Source organism: Chanodichthys erythropterus, chromosome 13 (assembly GCF_024489055.1).
Source record: "Chanodichthys erythropterus isolate Z2021 chromosome 13, ASM2448905v1, whole genome shotgun sequence".
In the NCBI taxonomy this organism is placed as follows: domain Eukaryota; kingdom Metazoa; phylum Chordata; class Actinopteri; order Cypriniformes; family Xenocyprididae; genus Chanodichthys; species Chanodichthys erythropterus.
In genome coordinates this window covers 44,626,696-44,646,498 of record NC_090233.1, presented here as the reverse complement: position 1 = coordinate 44,646,498, position 19,803 = coordinate 44,626,696, and the positions used below count along the sequence as shown (strand labels likewise).

The 19,803-nt window shown below is 35.6% G+C and overlaps 1 protein-coding gene across 2 annotated transcripts in view; it reads right to left on the bottom strand.

The window, feature by feature from the left end:
- rasa1a (RAS p21 protein activator (GTPase activating protein) 1a) overlaps positions 1-18,222 on the bottom strand; it is a 55,829-nt gene extending 37,607 nt beyond the window's left edge. The window contains exon 1 of one of the 2 annotated variants that reach the window (XM_067405497.1): positions 17,001-18,222. In XM_067405497.1, coding sequence (XP_067261598.1) covers positions 17,001-17,380 — 380 coding nt within the window. In that variant the 5' untranslated portion in view covers positions 17,381-18,222. The remainder of the gene's footprint in view (positions 1-17,000) is intronic. The other variant, XM_067405496.1, reaches the window with a different exon arrangement.
- Positions 18,223-19,803: the final 1,581 nt, after the last annotated feature.

Sequence of the window (19,803 nt, the reverse complement as noted above, 5' to 3'; positions counted from 1 at the left end):
TCCAGCTGTTTTTGTATGACCCAGCTGACCCAATGAGCATTTCACTGTCCAGTGGTCATGCTTTAACTTTGCAATTTCTAGTATTACATTAGTATTGCGTCCTTCCCATGAGTATTTAATAATTTTTGACTTTTCAGTCTGAGCTAAATCTCTTTTTTGGCTCATTTTATCTGTAAAAGAAAACCTGCCTAATAATTCTGCACACCTGAATATAGGGCATTCTTCATTTCCAGCCTTCATGAACAATTATATATCACTTATAAATGATTAAAAACAATATTAATAGTAGTTATTAAGATTGATGTGGATTGGAATTGGTAAAATGTGCTTGGAAAAAAAATATGATCAGAAAATCAACTTGCCTAATAATTCTGCACTCCCTGTATATGTAGTACCTCTCCCGTGCATGTACTCACTAACTTTTCAAAAAAAAAAAAAAAAAAAAAAACATTAGTTTGTAATTTTCTGTTATTTAAAGTGTCAAAATATCATGTGGTGTTACCGTCCGGCCATAACTTCTGTTTTGGAAATGTCTTTGAAATTACTCTAAATGATTTCCAAAGTGTTTTGTAATCCTGTACAAAATTGCAAAGCATTTGTATTTAAATTTCCATCATAATATACAAAAAAACGTTGTCCAATCATGTCTGTTTTCATGAAATATCATGTCGTGTGACCATCAAAAAATTACCACTTTGGGACTTTCATGTTGAAATCCATTCAAAGACAGGAAGTTGCATCATATGCCAATTTGTGAAGGACCCATGGAAGCAGCGAGCAGGTCTTAAATTTGGAAAAAAAAGAACCTTTTTAACATCTGGTATGTAGTTACCACAGTTGGATATCATGTGGTATGACCTTAAAAAAAAAAAAATGAATATTAAGTTATTTCTGCAAATATATACTTTTATTACAAATTTCAAAGTGACCTTTTGTTGGAAGCTATCTTGTTTTGTTTAGGTGGCCAATTCTTTGCCTGTAAATTTTGACTGAATTTGAAAATATCATATGGTGTGACCTAATATCATGTGGTGCAGAGTGTTTTCCATGAGAGATATATGTCCTAGATTGGCATTTTTTGTGCTTTTGTATTCAATTGATAACTTATATACATAAAGTACTTTATTTTAGTATCAGTTGGAATAGATTTTTATGCAATTTGGGTCATTTTATAAAAAATATTTCAGACATTTTATGTTTGTATTGTACAATATGAGAAAAATGCAACAAAAAAAATTTAATGATGAGAATGTAATTTCAGTTTGGTAATTATGAATATATTATTTATTGTTTATTTCATTATAACTATTTCAATCTATTTTACCAGATGCCACTGGCCATAGACAGTGTGTTAATTCTGACCCTGCAGCAAGAATAGATTTACATTTTACTAGGATAAGAGTGAAATGTTATTACAATTTAAAATATCTGTTTTCTATGTGAATACATAGTAAACTAAAATTTATTCCTGTAATCAAGCGTAATCAAAGAGTTTTCAGCATCATAACTCCTTCAGAAATCATTCGGTTGCACTTCATTTTACAGTATGTGCACTTACATGTACTTACCTAAGAAAGTACTGGGCAATATAAGGCAACTACATGAGTTAAGTTTAGGTTTGGAGGTAGGTTCAGGGTTAGTACCTAATTATTACCCAGTTATTGCAATTACTATTATAAGTACATAGTATGTACATGGGGAACAGGACTGTAAAATAAAGTGCTACCAATCATTCTAATATGTTGGTCAAGAAATATTTCTGATTATCAATGTTCATATTTTTGTGAAAACTGTGATATATTTCATTTGTCAGGATTATTTGATGAATAGAAAGTTTAAAAAAGCAGCGTTTATTTGAAATAGAATCTTTTGTAAAATTATAAATGTCTTTACTGCCACTTTTGATCAATTTAGGCTTAATGTGTCCTTGACAAATTAAAGTATTAATTAACTTTTTCTAAGTCAACTTAAATTGAATGGTGCACTTATGTTTGCAATGATATTTTTTAATATAAAAAAAGTTTATACAATTTTTGTTCATGAAAATTCTGTGAAATTTTAATAAAATCTGTTTTTTGTATAAAATTGATTGTTTATTGATCTCTTTAAATAGATTTTTTAATGATATTTAAGGTCTTCATGTGATTTAGAGTGACCACACATCACATAGTGTGACCAATAATAGCAATAACTGTGTTAAAAATAATCTATTTAATTTCTGTGGCTGAAATATGAATCACTATACAGTATGCTTAAGTGAATGGTATTTTTAAAACATTTTTATCAGTTTTATGCGATTTACAGGAAAAATAAGTCTGTTACCTACATTTAAGAAAGCAACTTTGAAGTTGTAAAACAAAAATATAAGGACATTCTTTACAGAATCTCAAAAGAACTGCAAATACTTTGTTTCTAAACACTTTAATTACAGAGAACTTGTAAAAAAAAAATAATATTAAATAAATAAAAAATAAATAAATAAATAAGATAAATCACGTTCGCATCACATGACATTTTTTAAGACTATGGCCAATTAATCTGCATAAAAAACCCACTAAATTCACTTATTTTAAAATTTTAATATGAATTTATGTGTAAGCAACATTCTTAATGTTTGAACAACTGCAATAGATATTTTTTGTATTTTAAAATCCTTATATGTCATTGACCCTTATATCAAATAAAATGGTGAAATGTTGATGAAGTTAAATCGCAGAGAAGCTCTGGAGTCGATGTGGACTATCTTCTTATACTGAGACGGCAGATGCTGAAAACAGTATAAACACAACAATAAGAACTGATGCTTAACCTTTCATAGGTTTAAAATCTCAATAATGGTTAGACTGTAATCTGCCTATTTTTCAGTACAGGCCAAAAGCCAAGTGTCCTCAAATTAAAAGCATCTTCAGTACACACTCTGATAAAATTCTCAAATGATCTGCAAGCACATTTGCATTTGAAATGACTGAAGATAATATACATCAGGCATGACTGCAAAAGGCTGTTTGCCTCAAACCCGATTCATGCAAAAGCAGAGGAACAGGAAGTGTGTTGAGGGGGACAGGTGGCACTTTCTTAATAACACTCAAACCACTCACATGCCTTGACACTTTTTATGCCTTGCTGTAATGGAAATCAAGTGATATTTGCTGCACGGTGGACAAAAATAAATGGTTACAACCACAGCAGCATGTCATCAGCAACTTCATTCACAGCCTTGACAGAAAGGAGCTTTGAACCATAAATAGGAGTGCAAAATATGCACTGACTAGTTAACCATGTGAGCATTAGCCCACAAACAGGACATTATAATGACACTTCACAAGAAAAGTGGTACTTCACACATGAAGTGAAAAGGCTTGTTTGACTGCAAAATTAACCCAATAAGAGAGTCAATGTTCTAGCACTCAGGCACTTAAACCTCACCCTGAAGCACAAATCTCTCGACACTTGAATATGTTATGATTTCCAGACAATGGCTGTATTTTTAGATCCATATAGCCTTGAAAAAAAAAAAGCCTTCTGAATTATTCACCAAAAAAATGCCATGAAAAGATCCAGACAAGATACCAGGGAAGCAGGGCAAAATTCTTCCTGCATGTTTCATCTTCATAGATGGCTCAATGAAAACAGGACATGACCTTTCTGTGGTTAGTCCATGCCAGTCGGAACGCTCAATTTACAACACTTCATCTGGGAGGAAGCAAGGGCAGAGCGGGCTTGTTGAGACTTGATCGAGGGGTCGTATTTGCTGTCTTAAGCAATTTCAACACATTTGTCTCTCGTGATAGGTCTCAACTACCTCAAACACCTCTAAAGGTGTCACATCACTGCTCATCAGTATGATGATGAAACTGCACAACCTTACAAAAGTGCCCTTCAACACTGCTGTCAGCTGTCATCTGAGCCAATCTCTCATTCTGCACGAGGAGGACACCAAAGAACTCCATCAGGTTTCAAGAAATCCATCTGAACCCCAGAAAAATAGCATCACTGTTGTGAAAACACCCTGACAGTCTGAAACTGATGAATAAGCAACTTTGTCCTCAAATGGTTTGAAACATTCATATTGAAAAAAAAAAAAACACATGACTAATTTAACAGCCCTTCCTACAAGCACTATGTAACCACCCACAACTACAAATTCATGAAGTTAACATCTGTCTAGTCTCAGCCTCAGATGTCACACCCACAGACCGTTGGCTGAACGTCTGATGCATATGGCACACTTATCTGGAAACACTTCATGAGTATCGAAGTTGTCGTATGGTTGGTTGATTTCTACAGGATGTCCGGGAGATGCGTGTCACGTTCTTTAACGGTCTGCCTGGAAACAAATGCCATGATGCTAAACCCCCTCGTAGAAAAAGAACGCTGTTGTGTGTACAACTGTGACAAAGAGCGCTTATCAGGATCAACTAAATACTGGATTTAAAAAGTATGTAAAGTTCGCGGCTCCATTGTTGCAGTAAACTTGCACAATGTTCTTGAATGAATAATTTATTAGATGCACGCCAGTCTGTTATTGTTCGTACATCGTAATTTTCATTTTCACGCAGAACAAAACGAACTGGGATTGGTTGTGTTACATGTCAGACAGTCAAAGGTCCTCTTGGGCGGTCCTTGGCCATTGAAAGCTGCAATAGAGTCCAGACCTTCTGCCGTCAGTCTGAAGGTCTGGCTACGTGAGACTAGCATCTATCCACCTGCAACACTTTTAATTATTTCATGACTAAACACATTGTTAACAGTCAAATTATATAAAAATGTATGATCTAAAAATGTAAAAGAGAAATATTTCAGGTAAATAATAAATCTTCAGTGAGAACCAGGGCTGATTAATGTAGCTTAAATTCTCCATAGTACTTTGGCGATATCCAATATATATTTCAATATTTATGCATTTGTTCAAATTAAAGGGTGTTAATTTTTTTCAATCAAAAGAATAGATTAAATATTTAACTTTTTCATTTAGACACTCCAACAATACAAAACACAATAAAAAAATAGAAATAAATATATATCATGATACAAGTTATTTTATTTAACAAGTTAACAATATATATCCCAATATAGTAATTTTCGCTTTCATTTAAAGTTATATCAAAACTTTTCATACCATTGAAATTTCATAAATCTCATCACCAATTTCTATAATCACAAAAAAACTAACACTAGCCTAACTAACACAAGCATACAGTATACTAATATATATATATAACTCTCAAGCTCACTTAAGTCAGTGATAAAATAGGAAAGAAACTAATTACAAGCAATAGAAAAAAAAACTACAATAGAACAAAGATACAAAACCTCAAGCACTAGATGGACCTACAGAAATGGGCTACTATATAAATTGTATAAAGTAATTAAATGTACAAAAATACTGCAGATTGTAATTTATATTTAATAGTGTAAATTTCATATACATTTATTCTTATTAAAGTTACAAAAGTGATTCAGTCAAGAGCATTAATGGCACAGACAGCTGTCACTTTATGACCAGCATCACTGATCCAATATACTGATACACATGCTTTCTTTCTCAACTGTTTTCATTCACTTAAGACATAAACGTTTATGAGAATACTCGCAAAGATGATCATTTGACACACAAGTGTATGTATTTGACCCAATAAGGTGACAAAAAGAACGGATCAAATGCAATGATACGCATCCATTTTTTTTCTCAGTTGTTTAAGTTCACGTAAACCATATGTGACTGTGTTTATGAGGATACTCGCCGAGAAGGGTATATTTAACAATTTTGTGTGTATGTGTCTGTTCAAGCACAAATAGAGGTGGAAGAGAATGGAATTCAGTGTTTGCATTAGAGTTCAGAAATGAGCTCTCGTTTGCATCTTTGTGAGCTTGAATGGCTTAAAATCGCTTGAATGTTTAAACTGACAGGACCAAAAACACATGCAAATGATAAACTTTCACTCTATGAGGGTTAAACTTCACCATTAATCTGAGAATTACATGCATTTCAAACCATAGTGCTAGGTCTGTATGGATCACAGATCAACTATCCCTACTCTAGACATCGCACATCCTGCGGCGTGACTATTGCGAATGCACACTTTGTGATATCGATGCTAAAATGATTTATGCAGTCGTACATAAATAAATAATTATATATATATATATATATATATATATATATAACACACACACACACACACACACAGTATAACAAATGCCACAATAAACTTCCATGAACATTTTAAGTGAAGACGAAACAAACAAATAATCACCATTTTTAAACGATTCAGAGAAATAGATAGTTCGAAGTGATTCACAAAAATGAATTAAAAATACCAACTGTAATGCCATTTTTGCTGCTCATTAAATCAGAGACTATATTAAAACATCTGTCTTATATATCATGAATGTGCAATAAATCAGCGATCTGTGGCGAGAAATGTGCTCATCAATTTCAATATAAGTGAAAAAGTGAGAATATGAACAAACTAGGCAAATAGAGCAAGAAAAAAAGGAAGTTCTTGACTCCATAGTCTGCCTGTCTGAGCTCCGAACAAGAGCATCAGTGCCCCACTTACGCTGAATTCATCCTCTGCTGCATCCTGGGCTGTCCGGCTCGCTCTCACTCACTCACTCACTCACAAAGTAATCCCGCTCAGCTGCCGAGTCGCTGGGGTCTGTCTCTGTCTCACCAGACAAACATCCCATTTGGTCGTCGCCATGTCCCAGAGAACCTGCTGTTCGACTGTGATCACCACACGGCTCTTGAAGTCAGTGAGCAGAAACTATGTCTACATGCGAGTGAGGGGGGGGGGGGTCTACCTCACATATGGTCGGCACAGTTTTAGATAATGTCCAAAATGCGGAATAATCCACGCCGGTTATCACTCCTTCGATAGTACAATTTAACTAAGAGATGAATGAGAATGAAGACCTTTCCTTTGAATTTGCCTTGTCTGCCTTTGACATCCTTCCTCTGTGAAGGCACTCACTCAAATAATGCAAAGTATGAAACGGCTCAGCAAAAGAGAGGGAGGGGACAAACAGGATGCGAGACACTAAGAACTCCAAGGTGGGAGGATAAAACCTGACCACCACTCAAGGGATTTAAAGAATAGTTTACAAAAAAAAATAAAAATAATAATTCTTCATGATATTTGTTATGTCTGTAAATAATGGTAGAGGTTTCAATTTTTTTACTATTTTGTACAGAATTTATGTATCCACAACTTTTATGATTAAATTCAAACTTCCACACACACCTTTCCTCTCCTTTAAACGCCAAAATAAAAGCGTCATACTCTATAAGCAAGCAAACTCGGCAGGTTGGAACATCAGTAACCCACTGGTTTGCTCAGCGACCAACAATAATTTAAAGAGCCTGGACTAGCGATGTCCTTTTTCAAGAGTTTCCACACTGGAAAAAAAGGTGGAGATGAACAAGGTCTGTGAGCAGCTGCCAAACAGCTTTGTTTTTCTTCACACATGATGGAGCGTCATAGCTTGTTAGAGTCAGCACACGGGGACTGTCCTCCAGCACACAGATGGATGACTAAAGAGCCCATCTTCAGCGAGCAGTTATAGTGCGGTAGGAGCTGAACAGGGGTCGCACGAAGGATGGATTATACATCCTCAAAGTACTGTGTCAAACTGATTCATGAATCTGCTGTTAGTCTAAGTGGGCTGTCTTTTTCAAAGAAATGAAAAAGTCACTGCTATCATGTAAAAGATTAGTTTGTGTTTTTAAACTTGACATTGTTCCTAATGTTATATAATTTGGTTATCTGCAAACTCCTATCTCCTACCAACTTCTAGAATTTAAAATCATTTAAAGGGGTCATGAATTGAGAAATCAACTTTTCCTTGAGCTTTTGATATATAAGAGGTCATTGTACTATACGAATATCCCATTTCAGAACTGAAAACTTCCTTGGTAGTCCAATAAAAGCTTTTATTGACACCAGGCCCATTGAAAGATAGGTGAAACGCCGCATCTGCAGAGGAAATCAATGCCTACTTCATCATTGCAACTTTAGCCCTGCCCACTGGCATGTTAGTGAGATAAGGAGAGAATAGCGATACAGGACAACAATAACATTACCTTTCAAAGGATCATAATGCTAGGAATATGGTTATTTATTTTCAACAATGTGAATGTCTCAGTTGAACATTAATTTATTTGTATTCATGATTTCACTGTTGATTCTTTGGTAATTCAATCGCATTTCGGCGCAGGCTTTGCAAACAGACTTTACTATATGGACTCGACAGTAATGCAACAACATGCAAGTAACTGTTCATTCTAAAGATTTGATATGTAATGATTCATGTACAGTCAGATATTCTTTGTCTAGCCTATGTGTCAGAGTAAATCAAACCAGTGACTACGGTCAACTTCAAATTGTTTCTCTTAGTAGGATGAAAATAATATGTTATTTAAACTGATTAAATTATATAAAGAAGTGATCAAAGAATGCTCCAATCGCTGGAGCTTTCAATCAAACAGCGCAAGTTTATCAGTGACTGAGTTCTGGACACGTGCCAAAACTCCCATTTTATTCAACGAATCTCATTTTTACAGTGCGTTTGCACTATTAATTACTATGAAAGCATTTGTTAGTGTGCAGAAATTGAGTTGCAATGACGAGATCACTGCTCAACAATATGTCTGTGATCGGCTACAATGTTCTAATGCCATAGATATAAATGTAAAGAAACACTTTTCATGATTAGTTAACCTTGAGAGCTGTAATAGTAAAAATGTGCTAAAAGTTTTCGAGAGAGTAATACTTCAATAATACTTCAAATGGAAAGATGTCAGCAGTGAGCGTGTACAGCAGAAATCCCGTTTAAAACAGAGCGTTCAGATAAAAGGGCTAAAATCAGGGTAGGAAAAATGCCTTTTATTTCTAGATTATGATGATTTTTGAAGTAAAAAGCATACTAACATAAGTGCAACCCAGGAAACATAAACGCAGTTCATGACCCCTTTAACATCAACTTTTTAGTGTTAGCTACCAAATTTAAAGGGGTGATGAACTGAGAAATCAAAATTTCCTTGAGCTTTTGACATATAAGAGGTCATCATACTTTAAGAATATCCTGTATGTTTTAGAGCTGAAAACTTCCTTGTTAGTCCAATAAAAGCTTGACACCAGGCCCAGCAAATGACAGGATTTACAAAGTGGGGATCTATGACATAAAAGGGCAGCAAGCACCGCCTCTGCAGAAGAAAATCAACACCTACTTCATCCCCACCTGTTTAGCCCCGCCCAACGATTCACGCATGAATGCAACAGCATAGGTAGCCTAAGTAACATAGTGGTGATAAACCAGATCAAGCTACCAAGCAATAGACATGTCGTTGAGGATTACAAAATATTGTGCAGTGCCTGGACTCGACATTAATTATAATCTGTTATTTAACAGTGATTATATAAAGAAAGCGATCAAAGAAAGCTCCTTTTGCAATCGTTGGAGCAGTGCGCGCTGAAGCTGTCAATCAAACAGTGCGAGTTTATCGTGACTGATGCGCAAAACTCCCGTTTTATTCGATTAATCTCTTAGTTATATTGTGTTTGCACTGTTAGTGAAGATGAAAGCAGTGTACAGAAATTGAGTTGCAATGACGAGATTGCTTTCATGTGCTCAACATGTCTGTGATCGGCTACAATGTTCATCTCTGCAACCTTTCATGCCACGATCTAAATATAATGCCATAGATCTAAATGTAATGCAACACTTTTCACGATTAGTTAACCTTGAGAGCTGTAATAGTAAAAACACACTAAAAGAGAGAGTAATAAGTTATTTAATATGCAAAGATGTTAGCCAATCACAGCAGTGGGCATTTACACTGAAGTCTCACGACAGACACGCCCGTTAAAACGGAGCGTTCAAATCAGAGGGCTAAAATCAGGGTAGTAAAAATGCCTTTTATTTATAAACTATGACAATTTTGGATGTAAACAGCATACTAACATTATAAGTGCACCCCAGGAAACATTATAAAACAATAAACGAACGCAGTTCATGACCCCTTTAAGTCTCAATTAGCGCTGAAATGATTAGTCGACATTATCGACAACATTGTCGACAAATATTTTTGTTGTAACCCATTATCTCTTCCTCTTTTTTGCTATTACAGCATGAAATAAACATTAATGAACATCAAAAAGTAGTTTCAACCAAACCAAAGAAAGACCGCAATAAAACAGCTTGCAAACTAAATGTCACAAAATGTTACATTTACCTCAGAAAAGCCGTTCAATGACCATAAACTCAATAGTTAGTAAAAAGAAAAAGAAAAAATGAAGAAATCTAAAAGGAGCATTTTTCAAAATTTTTGGCACAATATTACATATTCATATTTTTACTCTTATTAAAAAGTTATCACAATTCCCGAACTTAATAAAAACTCAGTACCAGTCATTTTAACACTATGTTTTAACAAATTCATTAAAAATACACTTTCAAAAGCTGAAGTGATTTCCTTGTTTTAATTATTAAAGTATAACTCAGTATTTTAACTAATTGCTAGTGGAATAATCAAACAAAGCATACTGATTAATCAGATGATTAGTCGATTAATCGTTATAATAATCGGTAGATTAATCGATTATCAAATTAATTGTTTGTTGCAGCCCTAGTCTGAATACCATAGACTGTAAAAAATATGGACGTAGTGTCCATGACGTCACCCATTGAGTTCTGAACAGCAGTTTTGACGCGAAAATGAGGCCGTGGCCATCTTAGCTTCACGTGACCGCACGTCACTCACGGATAACTGAAAATGGGCAAAGAGGCGGTACGTAGTTGGAGCCCATGTGACTTGTTGCTAAAACCATGCCCGCCTAGCATATCTATCTTAGATACTATCTAAAATATTAATAAAGATAACAATACCATTAGAAAGTACTAAAGGTTTACTGTCAATCTACGGTGATTTTTAAGATAACGTTATAGATGCTCTAACACCAGTAGGCTAATTAATTTGTGTGCTGTGTGCAAATAACACAAAAAATCAACTGGGACTTCAAACCTTTAATGAAATAGAGATCGCGAGATGAATCCAATCCGTTGCACTTGGGTAAAATGTCCATTTCAAAATATAAAACAGCGTTTATAATGTAAAACTCTATACGTACATATATAGGTACCAGATATCTGTATAACTCTCAAATGTTCTCTCAAACTAATGAGTACATGTCCAAAGTAGAATTTTTCAAAATAGTGCAGTAGTTTTAGTTTAGTAGTTTAGTATATCCAAGCAGTGCTGTCGGAGTTGTATATCCTCCTGGTATTGTCATTGTAGTAAATCTAAGGAACAAAACCTTTAGCCAATGCCACGACGTTCCAACAACGTGTGTTCCGCATGCGAGCACATGTACACAGACTGACATCTGTCTCGAGTATGCAGCAAGCCATATATTGTATAAAATAATCCAGAAAAAAGGCACAAATACGACTGAGATGCCAAATTCACCGGCTGGAATTAGCTGAGGTAACATGATTGCTCACAGACAGCAGTGCCAATCCACCTGTCACTCAAGTGACCACGCCCTTAATTATGCAGAACTTTAAGGCTTAATATAATTTAAACGGATGAGTTATAAAAAAATTCACCCCCTCAGAGTTGTCATGAAGGGCAAAATTAGCAGTATAGACCAAAACACAATTTGAAACAGAGTGTAAACATGTTTTTTTCTGCTGTAAACTTGTCCCTAGCGGCCAGTCGATGAATCACAGTTTAAGTTACTTCCGTATTGGCTTCACGAAAAAAATGGGGGAGGTTGCCGCTTGATGAATACATTATGTTTTGATTTTATATCATATTGAAAGTAAATGAACTCTTATTTTAAACAACAGCTCTGTCAAAAAAACAACTTAGGTTAAGAAAGTGAATAAAGTTAGGTAAACGTTCCAAATGTTAGGCAATTATGTTGCCTCCTAAGAGATTTTTTTTAGCCAAATTCAAAGGCACCATTACAACTATTCTTCACAGGAATGACAATTACAGACTGCATGGAGAAAAACTCCATTAAAAACAGACTATTTTAACTAAAATGCACTTTATACACATTAAATGCTGTTGTGCATTGCCTTCATTGAAATAAATAGTTTCTTGCACGCTCTTGGAATACACTTCATGACTTTTAAAATCTGAACAAATCAAAACACTAGGCATCATACATTTGTCAACTTTGCATATGGTTACAGAGAAAAACTTGGAATCATACTATAAACTACTGAGGATCATACACTACCAGACTTTCAAATCATTCTGAACACAACAAACTCACAAAAACACGCGTCTCGCTACTAGAAAGTATCGGTATGGACTCTAACAGATTACAATGGGAGTTAGAGGTGAGTGGTATATTCAGTTGTTTTACATGATGAGTCAAATATTGATAAATGTGTTACGCCTGTTAATTATATTGTAATTGTATTGTATTTTATTGCAACACTGGTAGATAAAAGACAGCTTCGGTTTCAGTAGCAATCCGTCATACTCTACATGTTTTGATATCCTCCAACTGGATGGAATCATAGTCTTGGCAATTACTGTCAACTCCTTAGACTGCAAATCGGGGGAAAAATCTGAGCAAAAGTCATGAAGTGTATTCCAGCCTTTAGAGTTGCTGCCTATATAGAATGCTCCAAATCGGTCACTCCTGGGGTACCATTTCAGTTAGGATGCTGCCTTAGAAGGCGGATGCCTAAGGCAAACACAATAGAGCAAAGCAGCTTGCTCAAGGCACTTGGTTTTAGAACAGATTTATTAAAATTTAAAATGCAAATAGTTGGAAAATGTGCACTAACCAATGACAAGGCTGTTGGCAACTGACAAATTGGGCATAATTATCCTCAAGAGCAAATAATCTAAAAATTACCAAATATATTCACAATATATTGCTAATATTCGTGCAAAATCATGAATATATCGTGAAATCTAAGAAACAGGTTTTCTAACTTCTTTAGACAATCCATAAGACCAGAGCAATAGACTTTTTATAATGGGGAAAAGCATCATATCAGCTTGGCTTACATGACCTACATTCTTCTCAAGAAAAAACAATAGATGTCCAGAAACAGCAAAGAAATGATATCAAACATGTGCAAAGCTCGAATGAATCCTGGTGTTCAGATGCTTTAAAACAAGGAACAAGGAGGTGGTTAAAAGTAAATACAGAAGACATTTTGGTTAAAAACAATCAGTCCAAAAAAGAACTGTTGCTTTAACTAAACACATAAGATCATGAACACAGTCAAAAAAAAAAAAAAATAATTGGAGAAGTTGTTCCAGGCTATTTTAATATAAAAAAAAAAAGAGGAAAGAAGACTTTTCTAGTGCATAAGCCTCTCGACTGCATGAAAAACATATTTCAGCGCAGTAACCCGCAGTTTTAGTTCGCCGTGCCACTTGGCATTCCAAAGTCCCTGTATTTCTAAAAAAAAAAGGCAATTAACCAGCATGGGTGCTCAATTAGCCAAGCCCTTGACTGAGAGTGAGTCTGCTGAGCAGTTGCTTATCTAGCAGACACAATATGCACTTCTGTTGATCTCCAAATCAAACTCTTTCTCCTTCTCTCTCTTTCCAGCTCTTGAGAGAAACTGTTTATGACTCAAAATCCATTCTAATCTTCATGGGAAAAAAAAACAAAAAAAACAACCTGCACTTTCTCCACAGTGCTGTTTGCTTGCGTTCAAAGCCCAGTGTTTGAGAGGAGCGCTGCCCCGCTCTTCATGCGCTCTCCTTTTTGTCTTTGTTAAACAGTAGAAAGCATCTGTGAAATATTTATTCCGCTGCTGGCATCATTGTTTATGAATGAAGTGCACAGTAGCGAGGCGTGAACTATCATGGCTGTCTTCTGTGCGCGACTAAAGCACTAACTTTAGTCACACATTCTGACAAGCAAGACCGCATCCAACCCGGAGAATGTGTACCACACTGTGCTGCCATTCAACCTACTACTGTGAAAAAACATTGAAACAACTGCTTCAGTTGAAAAGAAAATGAAAGCTGATCTCGAAATGAAGGGAATATGTAGCTATACACGTTATACAAGTTATGCACTTCCTACACAAGAAGGACTTTTATTCATGTTCTGGTATCAGAATATACACTAAATATAAAATGACAGAGACTGAAAGCTGTTAACGTCACCAGCATCAAATGGGACACTCGCATGCTTCCTCTTCACTGCAAAGGTGTTGCACATTTTAGACGTGCACTGAGCCATAAGCCGACACAGGCTTCTATTATGTCACAGCCTAAGCCATTTTGAGCAGATAAGGGCTGAAATGTGAATAATACCTCATCATGGCGCAAATTCAGCAGTCGCTGAGTGCATGCGGTAATATAAGCTTATGGAGCACCTCTGGTTCAGAGTTGGTGCATCAGAGAGCAACTCTACCCAGCCTTATAGGCAGTCGAGTCTGTCAGAGTCAATCATCTGGAAGCTCTGAGGAAACTTTCATCCTAATTGGGTCACCAGTCTAAGGCAACAGTGTATCTCAAGAGCTAACCACTATGAGCAGAGCAGCAGTGCACAAATCACAGATCAGACTTATCGTTTCTCTTTTGCACTGTGCAGTACTTAAAAAAAGGCATTTGAAAAGTATACATGATACCAAAAAGCCAAGAGAAAACTCTTAATTCATCCCCACACTTTCTGTGACAACTTTCAGCTCTTTCAAGGAAACCACTGACAACTAACAGGGCTTTATATCCTCCTTACCATCGTTGTGAAAATGCTAAATTTTGCTTTTTTTTTTCTCTTCTCCTTTGAAAGATGAAAGAGAAGCTGCTGTCAAATCATAGGCAGGTCTCTTACTGAAAAACATCATGCTTTGGCTTGATCAGTGAAATAAGCATAAAACTTTTTGTTTTTATTTTTATTTAATTAACTGATGTGCTGAAACAACTGTGCATAATATAAAACTCCAGGCCAGATTAGCAACCTGCTCTTGAGCAACCAAAAATATGAGAGAAGCATAATAAATTGCACACTATCATTTAGCTTATCGTGATATAGACTAGGAACAGAGTGTCACCACCCTGACATTCTTCATTAGATTCAGACACTGATCTTGTCAGCAGTATGATAATAGATGACACAGAAAGCAGTCGCAATCATTTATCAGTAACTGTCATTTCACAATGTGTGCAGAAGGAAGGTCTGGATACATAAAGGAATACAAAACACTGTATTAATGCAATGAATAGGTCACAATTATATTCTACAACTAAAAAACACAATGTATTGGCGGAATACATGAGACTACATATCACATGAAGGAAGGTGGTAAAGTTATATGGCTATCCCATATTACAAAATAAATAGCATAACTGCTAGAATACATAGCCTCACATTCTGCAATATAGGATGTAGTGCTGTCAAACGATTAATCCCATCCAAAATAAAAGATTGTGTTTACATAATCTATGTGTTGCTACTGTTTATTATATTATATTATATTATATTATATAATATATATATATATATATATAAATATATATATATATATATATATATATATATGTATGTAAATACACATTTATATATTTAAGAAATATTTACATGTATATGTGTGTCATGTATGTGTGTGTGTGTTTTTATATTTATTTATATATATATATATATATATATATATATATATATATATATATATATATATATATATATATATATATATATATATATATATATATATATATGTTAAATATATACAGGCACGTGTGTATTTATATATAAATAATAAATATACATAATACATATACACAGTACACACATACAGGCCTATTATGTGTAGACACAAACTTTTATTTTGGATGCGATCAATTGCAATTAATCATTGACAGCACTAGTAGGAAGTCAAATATATAATCTGAAAGTCATAAAAGTGTCTGCTAAATGTAAATAAGCCCATGCGAACATGCACATGGACAGTTACATTTGTTAGTTACAAAAGAGTTGTCATGAATGCGTCAAAGGGTCGGTCTCAAATAAGCGAGCTGCTGCAGACAAAAAATATAAAGAAAAAGGAAAGTACACATGTTAAAAAGCTAATAACTGTTTAAGTGTAACTCAATACACTATAAGAAATATTATATTTTAATATTTTCGTATATTTTAACATTACATGTGATTTTACCGTAAAATGATGTAAAAACGTATGAATTATGCAAACTTATTTTATACAAAACTATATATAAATATATTTAACAAGTTAAAATGATATTTTTTTTTGAGTCAAAAGTACTTGTATTACCTTACAAGTAATCGGGACTATATAAGAATTGTATGCATTAAATATTTGCCGGACTATAAGAGGTTTTATTTAAAAATTGTTTCTTATTTTGTTATCAGTTACGTATATTGGAGTATTTTGATACAGTTTATGCTTTATTGCGTTATTTTAATGGTGTTTTATTTTTGAGTTTCTACATTTTCTTGAGAGACTATATGTGGCCTTTCATTGTACCACCTGAATTATCACAACAGGCAGATTTCAATGGCTTAATATACTATTCTTAATATAATACACAAGGCTTAAGCTAGTCCTAGACTAAAATGCATGTTTGAGCAGTTTTAACTGAAAGTAACTTGCACTGACATATCTTAAAAATGTCAAAGCCATTGTTTTGTCTCAAGATGGACACCAGTAATGTTTTTTTTTTTCTTTTTCTAGTGTATTTTTATTAAAGCTACTTAAATATCCTAATTGAACTAAGGCTTAATCCTGGCTTAGGCTAAACCCTGTCTGTGAAACCGGGCCTTGATGTATAAAGTTATCTCACTTCATCTAATGCTTGCAACTTAACTGTATTTAAGGTAGATTTCTGGAGACAACAGCTGCCAGTTATTTAAAAACAACAAAATGACTGTGGAAGACAGAATCAAGCCTATATATGTATAAAGCTTGCTAGGTTTTGAGAAACAGCCAATAGGATGATGCATCATGAATTACTAACATAAAAGATAGATGTGTGCGAGATGAATTCTTACTGGTTGGTGGGCGGCGCAGAGAGGGGGAATACAACCTCCTCTTCCTCATACTCTGGCCCATCCTGTTGATCACTTTCATCCACACTCCCCTGCGCCCCGATTCCAGACGGCGGAGGGGGCGGCGGTAAAGGTGGGAAGACAGTGGGCCCGTCGGTAGGTGACATCCGGCTGCTGCCCGGCCCATCTGAGGAGGGAGACTCGCAGCCGGCGGCAGCAGCAGCAGCAGCTCTCCCCGTGAGATCTTCTCCTCCAGCGCTAGGGTAGATCATCATGTCAGGATCCGTGACCCGCACTCGCGCGGGTTTGTTGTAAAGAGGAAAGTGGGTCGAGTCGGGGCCTCTGCTGCCGTCCGATCCCCTGTCCTCGCCCCTCACCTCCATGCAGAAATCTAGAAGACAGCCTGAGCTTCTTCTCCAAGTCTGTCAAAGCTTCTTCTGCTTCCAGTCTTTTAAAGCGACGGGAGAAAGTTTCTTGGAGAAGAGAGGAGAAGAGCTCACACTCACTCACTCACACACACACACACACACACACTCAGTTCAGCGGCTAGCACATGAGTTTAGGTCTTCATTGTTTCCTGAGTTTCACAAAGAGAAGAAGGGCTTTTCTGAAATGATGCAAGATAAATGTCCGAGTAGATGAGAGGACGGTGTGTCGAGGCCCTGGTTCGGTCTGGTGTCAGTTGTGGGCTTTTATTGTCAGTCTTTCGGGGTTGTTATTTTGTTTGCATTGAGTTCAGAAAACGCGCCGATATGCCACTTTGAACGCGTCGCAGATTATCGCGGACGCCCGACTCGCTTCTCCTTAATCGATTCCGCTCAAAGAGTATGTTGAAGTATTTTCTTCTGCCGTAAATTGTCTTTTCTTCTCGAGATTGCTGGACTGGTGGAACATTTGCCACAGCTGCTCCCAGTCCCACTCCTCTCCCTGCGCGTCCCCGCTCATGCGCAGACCAAGCTAGCAGATCACCGAGCCGATGCATTCACATCATTGAGCTCGGCGATCAAAGAAAAAAGATATTTGCCCATATTCAAAACACACAGCCTCCCCTTTGATCCCGGAATAAATGCTGACCGCATCACAAATATTTATCTATCAATAGTTTGTCCTTTCAACACAGGCTAATATAGACTATAGGTGCTTTTGTGCTATTTGTTGATGTTGTTCTAATGAAATCATACCATAGCTGAGTCATGGTTTCTGCATATATAGCCTATATTTTTTGGACACAGTGGCTATACGTTTTGAAATTACTGTATCTGAATAGCCTATTTCAGACCTATGGTAATAGTTTGAGTTATTTAAGAACTAACAAGAATAAAACAGAACTGACTTCTCGTGTCTTCTTAACTGCTTACATAGTAGCCTATTGTATAGCCTATGTATTGCTCTTGAAATTAAGTCAAAAGCTGATTGTTGCCTCCACGAGTAAACTGTAAAATGTCAAATGTGTTTCCGTTTATGAAAGGGATTTATTTATTTCCATTTTTATGTTTGAATTATTAAATTGACAACTTATTTTATTTTTAAGTGTCACTCTTAGACCTCCATAACTGAGCTGGTGTTTATGTTTTACAGTTGAAGCCATATTTCACAGCTGTGTTTGAGAGGAGGCAGAGATGTTGCTGGACGTAAGTAATCAGGCAATGATCTGATGTAGCCATGGGAACTATACGGGCTGGCAGATGCATCTGTGTTCATTGTTCCTCATCTACAGTCAAAACATATCTGCCTTCAGTGCAGAGGACTCTATATAAAGCTCAATGACATTTCTCAAATGTCAGGTGACCAAACACTTGCCTCTGTCATGTTGATATGAGCACAGCCTGTACATTGTGCATTGCTGTGGCAAAGTTTCATGGTGAACTGAAGTGGCCCTACAAGCATATTTTACACTCTTAACAATTACATTTTGAAATTTCAATATTAAAAGGAAAATGGAAAGATATGACAATACAAACATGTATTGAATAATTTAAATACAAAGGTATATTGTTATTTTACTTCAGACTTTTCTTTGTTTAAAGGATTAGTTCACTTTCAAATTATGTCATCCAAGATGTTCATGTCTTTCTTCAGTCGAAAAGAAATTAAGGTTTTCGATGAAAACATTCCAGGATTTTTCTCCATATAGTGGACTTCAATGGAGCCCAAACAGTTGAAGGTCATAATTACAGTTTACAGCGATCCCAGACGAGAAATGCTCATCTTGAACTAGCTCTCTTCTTTTTCTCTATTTGAATTCCAGCAGTGTAGACTGCCCTTTTTAAAATTGCCATATACAATATGCTAGTGCAAGTATATAACAGTTAGTTCAAACTTTGACCTGTGGAGGGCAGTAATACACTTAGCAGTGCCAGAATTCTAATAGAGAAGAAGAAGAGAGCTAGTTCAGGATGAGCATTTATGGTTAAAATGTATACACTTTTTTATTTATTTTTTATTTTTTGAAAATGAGCGATGGTTTCTCTAGATAAGACCCTTATTCTCGTCTGGGATCGTGTAGAACATTTTGAAGCTGCACTGAAACTGTAATTTTGACCTTCAACTGTTTGGGCTCCATTGAAATCCACTATAAGGAGAAAAATCCTGGAATGTTTTCATCGAAAACCTTCATTTTTTTTTCGACTGAAGAAAGAAAGACATGAACATCTTGGATGACATGGGGGTGAGTAAATTATAAGGAAATTTTAATTTGAAAGTGAACTAATCCTTTAATTGTCCAGTCTAACATTTGATTCTGTTTTTATCTTATTCTTATTTAATGTTTAATGTTTTGTTTTTCTTATGCCCACCAAGGCTACAT